Source organism: Hibiscus syriacus, unplaced genomic scaffold (genome assembly GCF_006381635.1).
Source record: "Hibiscus syriacus cultivar Baekdansim isolate YM2019G1 unplaced genomic scaffold, ASM638163v2 tig00112349_pilon, whole genome shotgun sequence".
NCBI lineage: Eukaryota > Viridiplantae > Streptophyta > Magnoliopsida > Malvales > Malvaceae > Hibiscus > Hibiscus syriacus.
The window spans coordinates 944,733-954,932 of NW_024063310.1; the positions used below are offsets into that span (position 1 = coordinate 944,733).

Consider the following 10,200-nt stretch of genomic DNA (forward strand, 5'->3'; position numbering starts at 1 on the left):
TTATATCTTCTATATACAATAATTTATTTATTTATCTTTTATATTTATACTTAATTCTGCATACTTTATCATTATTATTTATCTCATTAATTTATATTACAAAAACATAATTCAAATAAGTAAGAAAATATAACACTAAAAATCATATTGTCTATAATTTTATATTTCACCGTCATTCATCATTATCATATTCGAAAAGAAGATCCTAATGCCCCTAAACATCTTTCTACTGCTTTCTTTTTATTCATGTAAGGACCCTTCTGGTAGCCTTTTTTGGCTTAATTCTATGAGTTTAAGTTGGCAGACAACTCTCTATTACAGGGGTACACATTTCTCATTGATGTGATTCAGATGGTTCTTATTTTTAATTTTTAGATATTAAGCATTTCATTTATGAAATTTAGGTTGCAAAGGAATGTTGTTAAAATGGGTCTGTTGGAAGAAGTAAGTCCTTGATATTCAATCATTATTTAAAATTAATATTCATTGGAGCTAGAATTTAATTAACTTAAACCAATTTAGTTAAAATGGCAATCATGTTATATTGTCTTCTTTGACATGAGAAGGCTGAAGCGAGTTTTCTGCTTTAAAGTAAAGTTTCATGAATTAGCAGTAGTGATGATGACAAGATTTCATCTTTAGAGGTGCTCCTCAAATTTTCTTGTGTCGATATTTTCTGAAGATAAAAGTGTTCTTTCATAGCATTAATTGTCTCAATGTAATGGTTATGCAAAGCTGGTAAGTAATAAAAATATAACTTATTTATCATAGATATAGTTAAAACTTCATACTAAAACAATGTCTGTTTCCGTAATAGTTATTAGTAAAATTGTGCTTGAAATTACTAGTGAAAAAAGGTAAAAAAATGTTGTTAGTGCTGTAAAAACATGAATCTGTAATCTTGAAATAGATGCTGGAATGTGACCTATAAACTTGTTGCTACTCAATGAAAGACTAGTGAGAGACTTAAGATTCCCTATCTGGTCCGGGATGGTTCCAGTGAGCTGGTTGTGGCTCAATGACAAATATGATAGACTGACCAAGTTGAACATGGAAATGGGTCGGTGAGCGTACCCCCTGTAATAGAGAGTTGTCTGCCAACTTAAACTCATAGAATTAAGCCAAAAAAGGCTACCAGAAGGGTCCTTACATGAATAAAAAGAAAGCAGTAGAAAGATGTTTAGGGGCATTAGGATCTTCTTTTCGAATATGATAATGATGAATGACGGTGAAATATAAAATTATAGACAATATGATTTTTAGTGTTATATTTTCTTACTTATTTGAATTATGTTTTTGTAATATAAATTAATGAGATAAATAATAATGATAAAGTATGCAGAATTAAGTATAAATATAAAAGATAAATAAATAAATTATTGTATATAGAAGATATAATAAATATTATATCTTAGATAACAAAAATAATTTACATATTTTTATTATTATGAATATCTATGAAGAATTTCCACAATATAAACATTTAGTTAAATGTTGATGTAAAATTTTAATATATTTTTACATAAATTATGTAAAATTTAATATTAATTAAAATTAAAATAATACATGATATATTTAAATACTCAAGTAATATATTATCAACAAATAGAATTTTTATATAAATAATTTTTATTTAAATATTTAGAATTTCACTTGTTAAAAAAACAAATATAGAACAAGGACAATTTGGTAAAATATACATTTCAATAATCTTTTATTCCTCCAACCAAACACTGTAATCTTACATTCCTGTCAAACCAACCAAACACAGTAATGTAACATTCCCAGTAATCATATTCCCTGGTAATCTTTTATTCCCACTGGTAATATAACATTCTGTGAATTAAACGTACCCGTAGAGTTAGGGTTAAAGGTAATTTGTTTTTATCTTTTTCAATTTTTCAATTTTAATTAATTAATTAATTATTATTTTAATTAGAAAACTTATTTTTTAATATTATACCTATGTCAGGTGGTATTTAAAGGCCAAAATAACGACCCATCACTATCTAATCTAAAATGAGTTACGAAATGAAACATTAAACATTAAATTGGAATGGAAAAAATGTTAGAAATCAAACTAAAATATAAAACATAACACCTCTTAGACGTGTAAACCTACTAAATAAGGGTTTAGCACGAGTTTAAAAATGAATTTGGGTTTAACTTTTCTTTTGCAAATGGGTCCAAAACCCATAGAAAAAACAGAATAGGTGTGGGGTTGAATGAAAAGGTGACACGTGTGATGAAGAGATTTAGATCCACCGTGACAGGGAGCAGCAGATAGCCGCAAGTTCCGAGACAAGGCAGTCCTTGTAATGGATACCACTGCCTACCTCAACTATTTCAAAAAAGAGACACATAAAAATAATCTAATTTCTTTTTAGTCCCTCCATTATTTTAACTTTTGAGGTTAACCTCTTCACTTTAGTTTGACATTATTTGATCTCTACATTTATAATATTATCAGCAAAACTACATAAATAACACTAGTAGTCGATACCATTAAAATTATAAGATAAATTACACTCAAATTCATTTAATCATAAACTCCATAGTAAATATACTTTTTTTCTTCCTAAAAGTTACTGAAATATTGTCACAAATTTATCATGATATTAGATAAAATAATGATATATTCTCGTATAATAACACTTTAATTTTTAAAATTTATAAAATGTAGTTCTAATATAACAACAACAACAACAAAACCCAATTCCCATATGTATGGGGTAAGGGGAGGTAGGGTAGTAGGCTACCCCAACGCCAGGTTGAGAGTAGCTTCCGTGGAAGACCTCCGGCAGTCAGAAAATTAAAAATTTAGATAAAATGCAATGCATGTATAAATAAATACATAAATACATAGCTAAAACAGTATTCATATGTAGTTCTAATATAAAATAATTTAATAATTTTTAATTAGTTATTTAAAAAAAATCATTTTAGTTTTTTGTTTTTTTTTCTTAAATTATTTGTTATTCTCATAAGTATCATATTGTTTTTTTGGTATAATAACGATTAATTGTAATTTGATGTCAGTTTATGGTAGAATTCAATTATCAAACTACCACTTTAATATGTCAGATTCACTTAGTTTGACGGTATAAAAAAATTGAATTGATGAAATTTTCAAATACAAAAGATTAAATTAAAATAAAAGTAATATAATATATAAAGTTTTAAAATTATAATTATAATTACATCATATCAAAATAGACGTTTGCTTAAATTTTAAGGATAAAATTATCTTATTATAAGAATACTTTAATTGACTTGTTTTTAATTTGTAGAAAAAGTGACCTATTATTATCCGTAATTAAAAATGACCTCCAGTGCAATTTACCCTAAAATTGTTAGCCATATCCAAAGAAAGAAACAAATGGCGATGGAGGGGTCGTTTTTCCATGAGAGTTCTCCCTCTTCTGCGGTCACTCTATCAAGTCTGCTACTTGTAGGGATGGCAATGGGTCGGGTCGGGTCGGGTTTTTGGGCCACCCGACCCGACCCGAGAAGAAATGGTTTTTCACCCGTGACCCGACCCGACCCGACGAAATTAAGGTTTCACCCGACCCGATCCGACCCGAAATAATAATAAAAAAAATTTTATTCAATGAAAACAGTGACTTAATTGAAAAAAATTATATATGAAGGGACATTATTGTAATTATCCCTAAATATATAGGATAAAATTATATATATTTTTCGGGTCGGGTCGGGTCGGATTTTTTCACCATAAACCTGACCCGACCCAACCCGAACAGTACATTTAAAAAAAACCCGACTCGACCCGAACCCGAATTTTTTTAAAAAAAATCCGACCCGATCGAGTCGGGTCGGAACCCGACGGATTCGGGTTGAGTTGCCAGCTACTTGTTATTTACTTTATAAATTTTCACAACCCTTTTTTCAATTCCATTTAAAGCTACTAAATATATGGACTTCGATCAATAATTACATAAAAAATTTACTCATATTCATAGTATGTTTAATAATAAAAAAACCAACATTAATGATTCTTGTTTATAACAAAATCATTTTGTTAATCACAGTATTAATGATTCTCTTTGTTTTTCAGCTGCTTCTCTTTCTCTCTCCCTGTCATCACTATTTGCAGAAGGTACAACTCATTTCCTCAAAAACCCAGTCCCATAATTGAACCCTTCAAACATTGTTTACTATTTCCCCATTAATGTATTTTCTTCTTTTTTTTCCCATCTCAAGTTTGAGGTTAAAGGTCAAAGCTTTAGTGTCAGGTTAAGCTCTGAGTCCATGGTTATGGTGGATATCACGTTGTTCTTATTTGAAAAAAATGGAAACTCTGATAAATGATTGAGGTTTTATCATTTTATCAATGTCTTGTGTGGCTTTTAGGCTTATTTTTGTTGTTTTAAACTGTTTTCTTGATGATAATGTAGCTTCAAATTTTGCGGAAATTCTAGGGTTTTTGGTTTTTGATCGAAAGATATCTCCTTTTGCTACATACAAAAGGTCTGGTCAGATGAAAATGTTTAGCTTTTCTCGTAGACGCATGAAGCTTGGCAGGTCAGTTTCTTCTCTTCCATTATTTGACTTTATATGTATGTGTGTATGTATGTATGTATCGTTTTCTTTGCTTTGTAGTTTCAATTCTTCATTTGGATATTTGTTCTATGTTGAAGATTATAATTTGTATGTCAATGAAGAAAAAGCGAACTAATCATTGTAAGCAATTGAGGGACTTGGTGTGTAAATTGCGAAATGGATCACAAAAATGCTCAAATCCCTCTTTTTTGGTACATTGTTGTGTAGAGTGAAGAAAGTACAACTTTCGGAGTACGGACATGGAACTAGAAGCCCTATAAGACCACCCAAAGGAAACAACAATGCCATTGTGAGTTCTCTTTTTAACTTGATTTTCGTTTTTCTGTAGGTGGGATTGTGTGATAAAAATGGTAGAAGCCTTCGAGTTTGTTTCAGGTGGAGTCTGCTTTGCCTGCCGGTAGTCATTCAGATGAATTTGATTCCCAAGTTCCTTCGACTGCCCCCGAGATCAATTCATCAGGGAACTCTGAGAACTGGATGGTGTTATCGGTTGCCGGGGAAAAGCCTGTGCCTCGCTTTAATGTAATGCATTGTTTCTTTTCGGTTTTCTGATTGCTTCATTACGAATGATGGAAACGTTGAAAACTTTTTTCTTTGAGTAGCATGCAGCTGCTGTGGTTGGGAACAAGATGATAGTGGTTGGGGGCGAATCTGGGAATGGATTATTAGATGATGTGCAGGTAATTAATTGGAAGTTATATCTTGTTTACTTGATGCTAGATGTGTCTCAAACTGTGAGTTTTGTCCGATAATTATTTTCTCTTTATACGCTGGTTCTGAATTTCGATGATTTTTCCTGGACCATGGCATCATCAAAGCTCTACTTGTCACCGAGAAGTCTTCCGTTGAAGATTCCTTCATGCAAGGATCATAGTCTGGTACAATCTGTAACCCCCTAGACCCGGTCTGTGAGTTAGACCCAAACCTAAGTGGTCACATATCCCATTCAGAGGTTTTTTTTTTCACTTATAGGACGTTAAATATAATATTAATAATACAGATATGTCCAAAACGATAATAAAATACATGTCACCAAACATAACCGAAAAACATATAGAAATATATGTTCGTACAAAATAAAGTAGTTGATTTCTCCTGATGCCAAATCTGCTAGCTTATGGTCTGCTGTTATCTGAAAAATGGTAAAAACTACAGAATGAGCTAAAAAGCCCAGTGTGTTCCATACAGTGTATATAAAAACATACTGATAAAAATATTCCAGTAAAGTCAGTTTATGCAATCATGTCGTCAAAAAAAATATGAACACTACCCCCCAGCCCATCACAACAGAATGTGTAGGTTCCCCAGAACCATACACCCAGCCCACACAACAAATAAGGCCCTGAGCACAAAGCCGAGGAACCTGCGGATATACTTCCTTCAACGATACCCCCCAATGATGGAGATGTTCATGAATGTTTTTGAATGAAAACAATGATTAAATCTTTAAAACATAAAAGTGTTCATGCTTAACAATAATATACAGAAATACGGAAATCAGAAGACAAGTCAGTAGTATACAGAATTTCAGATATCGAATATTCAATATTCAAAAAAATGGTATAAAATACCGTAACCAAAAATCATATCAGAAATATGAGGCAAATCAGATGTCATATACATAATGTTCAGATGTATTTTTAAAACAGAAATAATTAACACTGTCGGGAAACACACCTGTAACAGTCTGAGAAATCAGATAGGGAAGCCTATTACTGGGTCTGTCGATCACGTTCTGCTGCAGCGCTAGATCCTACGAATTGGAAAAATCCATATTGGAATCCTAATATAAATAATCTAAATATTATTTAAATAATATACAGAAACCTACGGGTAATTCTCGTAGTACGCGGTTCAGGCTGATCTAACGAACGGATAATACCGGACCTAATTGATCCTTGCTCAGGTGAAACACGAGTACCTTCATAAAATATTTTATTGAATAAATCCTTGACCAAATCTCATTTAAATAATCAAAATATTAAAATATTAAGCCTTTTGGGTTTACAAGCTCGATTCGGGAATTTCGGGTCAGAATTTGGCAAAACGGACTTCGGAATCAAATTCAGGACGTCGAAAAATATAAGGTATGACCTTCCGAAATTTCGAATTCTTGGTCAAAATTAAAGTCAACGGGGTTGACTGACGATTTGGAGACTTTCGGGTTGAATTTAGCAAAACGGACCCCAAAAACGGATTCGGAACGTCGAAAACTATCAGGATAGGTATTCTTGGTCGAAAACAAAGGTCGTCTAATAGCCGGTCAAAGCCGGTCAAAGTTCTGGTCAAAGGAGGTCAACAAACTGTCAAACATTTTACACAAATAGCACCCTTTTCGAATTAATTCCCAGAATAGCACCAAAACTGAATTAATTCCCAGAATAGCACCGGTCAACGGTCAACGGGTCGGGTCGGGTCAACGGGTCGGGTAAACGGGTAAACGGGTCGTAACCGGTCAAACCGGTCAAAACCGGTTCAAAACCGGTTAAACCGGTCAAAACCGGTTTCCAGCGTTCACTCGCCTGCGGCGGCGCGTGTGGGCGCGTGCGACGTCCTCCGGGGCTCTAAAAATCACGGAAAAATATCTAAAAATTATTTTAAGCGATTTCGAGATACTTACAAAGATCGGTTCAAATTTTTGAACGGCGGAGAGCTCGATTTCGACTCGGCCGAATCTTTGACTGATCCACCTCCCTACGCGCCGCCGTCAACGGAGATCGAGGTTGACACCGACGGACTCGGAACGGCACAAGGAATACGATGGTGCGGGAGGTGTCGTAAAAGGAGCAACGATCGGCGATGAATTTAGGATTTTCTAGGCGATTGAGCTTAAAAAAACGTCGATGCTTTGACTTGAAATTCACGACGTTTGGCAGCGTTTCGCTTCAATTAAATTGAGGGGATTGTTCCTGATTCGATAACGAACACGATGGTACTTTCAAAACGACGATCGGAATTCGGACGGTGTCAGAATCGTCGTCGGAAGTTGAGGTGCGTGGGGTAAAATCTTAACAAATTGTTCTGTTATGAAACCAGAATCAATTTGCACGCATATAAGAAAAAAATCTGCCGACACTCCTTGGAAATATTCAGTGATTGGTCATTGAATTTCCTCCACTTTTTAAAATAGGCTACAAGTTTTAAAACTTCCAATTAAATCCTCAAATTTCACCAATTAACTTAATTAAAACCTCAAATTACAATTATATATATTTTTTCCATTTTCCGGGTTGTTACACAATCATTTATGATATACACTATTTCCCCCCGACACTATGTTATCTTTGCTTTGCATATCGTATGCGCTGAATTGTTGTTCCTTTATGCTTTTTAATTGAGATATTGTGTGGTATGGTACATTGTACTGGGCATGTCTAGGGGTGAGGTTAATGGCATTCTTGTACCACCACCTTGAGTACCGAGTAGTTTATGCTGTTTCTGTTTAGTCATCCGATGAAGTCCTTTTTTGCTACTTCATTGTATCATTGGGTTGTTTCGTGTTTGTTTTTAACAAGTGGGTTGGCAAAGCATTAGGTGTATTGCTATGCTCATGTGTATCTGTTGCATCTTTACTCAGGTTTCATGGGGCAAAAAGGCCCTCCTTGTTGGAGGCAGAACTGACCCTGTGAATGACAAAGTTTCAGGTTCGAAACTATATTCTTTTGTGGTCCCACTATTGTCACCTTTTTTTAGTACATGATGTGATATGTTTTATGTGCACAATTTATGATTTTGCAGTATGGGCATTTGATACAGAGACCGAATGTTGGTCAGTTATGGAAGCAAAAGGAGAAATTCCGGTACTTTTTGTCGACTCATAGAATGCCAAATTACTTGTAAAGTAGCATTTCTTGCATTGATATCAAACATCATTAGAAGCAAATTCCTAATTATTAATAACAGTGAATTTACTAGGAAGTACATATATTAGATATAGCATTAACATGGACATGTCACAAATTTGCATGGTATGATTGTCTATTTGCTTTGTTTCATCCCTCGTATCAGCTATAACAAAAGCTTCTGTTGCTTCCAGGTTGCTCGAAGTGGTCACACTGCTCAGGGCAAACTCCGTTCTAATCCTTTTTGGGGGTGAAACTGCGAAAAAGAAGAAACTGAACGACCTACATATGTTTGATTTGAAATCAGCGACATGGCTTACACTTCAGTGCACGTATGTCACTTTGCAGACGCAGAAATATGGCTCTTACATATGAATCGTCGTCGGAAGTTGAGGTGCGTGGGGTAAAAACTTAACAAATTGTTCTGTTATGAAACCAGAATCAATTTGCACGCATATAAGAAAAAAATCTGCCGACACTCCTTGGAAATATTCAGTGATTGGTCATTGAATTTCCTCCACTTTTTAAAATAGGCTACAAGTTTTAAAACTTCCAATTAAATCCTCAAATTTCACCAATTAACTTAATTAAAACCTCAAATTACAATTATATATATTTTTTCCATTTTCCGGGTTGTTACAATTCTCCCCCTCTACAAGAAATTTCGTCCTCGAAATTTAACTTATGAAAATAGATGCGGAAATTGAAGCTCCATTGACTCCAACGTCTCCCAAGTAGCTTCTGAGGGTCTACGATTACTCCACTGCACTTTGACCATTGGAATACGCCTATTCCGAAGAACTCGCTCATCCCTCTCTAAAACCTGAACAGGCTCCTCCTCATATGACAAATCAGGTCTCAGCTCTACCTCATCAACCTGAATGATGTGATCTGGATCTGGACGGTATCGCCTCAACATAGAAACATGAAAAACATCATGAATACGACTGAGCTGGGAAGGCAACTCAAGCTGATAAGCAACAGGTCCAACTTTCTTCAGAATACGATACGGCCCAATAAATCGCGGACTCAGTTTACCTTTACGTCCAAATCTCAATACCTTCTTCCATGGAGATACCTTGAGAAAAACCTGATCTTCAACCTCAAACTCGATATCCTTACGTCGCTTATCTGCGTATGACTTCTGCCTATCAAATGCCTCTCTTAAACGATCACGGATCAGTCTGACAGTATCTTCAGTCTCTCGAACCAAATCTGGACCCAAAGTTTTTCTATCATGTAACTCTGTCCAACATATAGGAGTACGACATCTACGTCCATACAGAGCCTCGTACGGTGCCATGCGAATACTCGCCTGATAACCATTATTGTAAGCAAACTCAGCTAATGGCAAGAAATCTTCCCAACTACCACGGAAATCAATCACACAGCCCCGTAACATATCCTCCAACACCTTAATCACTCGCTCAGACTGTCCATCAGTTTGAGGATGAAAAGCTGTACTGAAATTCAAACGAGTACCCATAGCCTCATGCAAAGCTTTCCAGAACCTGGAAGTGAATCTCGGATCTCGATCAGATATGATAGACAACGGAACACCATGAAGTCTAACGATCTCAGAAATGTACAATTTAGCCAGTTTATCCAGAGAATAATTAACTCGAATAGGGATAAAGTGCGCTGACTTGGTGAGTCGATCAACAATCACCCAGATAGAATCCTTTTTGGAAGGAGTTAGAGGAAGACCAGTAACGAAGTCCATCGTAATACGCTCCCATTTCCACTCAGGAATCTTAATTGACTGTAATAATCCAGA

The 10,200-nt window shown here is 34.7% G+C and overlaps 1 protein-coding gene across 3 annotated transcripts; it reads left to right on the forward strand.

Annotated features, from left to right (window-relative positions):
• The first annotated feature begins 3,950 nt into the window (after positions 1–3,950).
• On the forward strand, positions 3,951–8,749 carry LOC120178447 (acyl-CoA-binding domain-containing protein 6-like). 3 transcript variants are annotated; one of them, XM_039184287.1, is made up of 9 exons: positions 3,951–4,117; positions 4,440–4,542; positions 4,789–4,870; positions 4,939–5,103; positions 5,184–5,261; positions 5,355–5,459; positions 8,159–8,225; positions 8,320–8,381; positions 8,618–8,749. In XM_039184287.1, the coding sequence occupies exons 2-9, from the start codon at positions 4,499–4,501 to the stop codon at positions 8,675–8,677; spliced, it is 663 nt and encodes a 220-aa protein (XP_039040218.1). In that variant the 5' UTR covers positions 3,951–4,117; positions 4,440–4,498; the 3' UTR covers positions 8,678–8,749. The 3 variants fall into 3 exon arrangements, with proteins under 3 accessions (XP_039040218.1, XP_039040216.1, XP_039040217.1); XM_039184285.1 differs by lacking the exon at positions 3,951–4,117 and adding an exon at positions 4,154–4,253; XM_039184286.1 differs by lacking the exon at positions 3,951–4,117 and adding an exon at positions 4,154–4,253 and having other exon boundaries at positions 4,957–5,103.
• The last annotated feature ends 1,451 nt before the right edge of the window (positions 8,750–10,200 follow it).

Excerpts from the sequence above, each read along its gene's own strand:
- LOC120178447 (XM_039184285.1), top strand. The coding sequence starts at position 4,190 with ATGTATTTTCTTCTTTTTTTTCCCATCTCAAGTTTGAGGTTAAAGGTC. Across the intron at positions 4,254-4,439 it reads GGTCAAAGCTTTAGTGTCAG|GGTTTTTGGTTTTTGATCGA; the intron begins GTTAAGCTCTGA and ends CGGAAATTCTAG. Across the intron at positions 8,382-8,617 it reads AAGCAAAAGGAGAAATTCCG|GTTGCTCGAAGTGGTCACAC; the intron begins GTACTTTTTGTC and ends TGTTGCTTCCAG.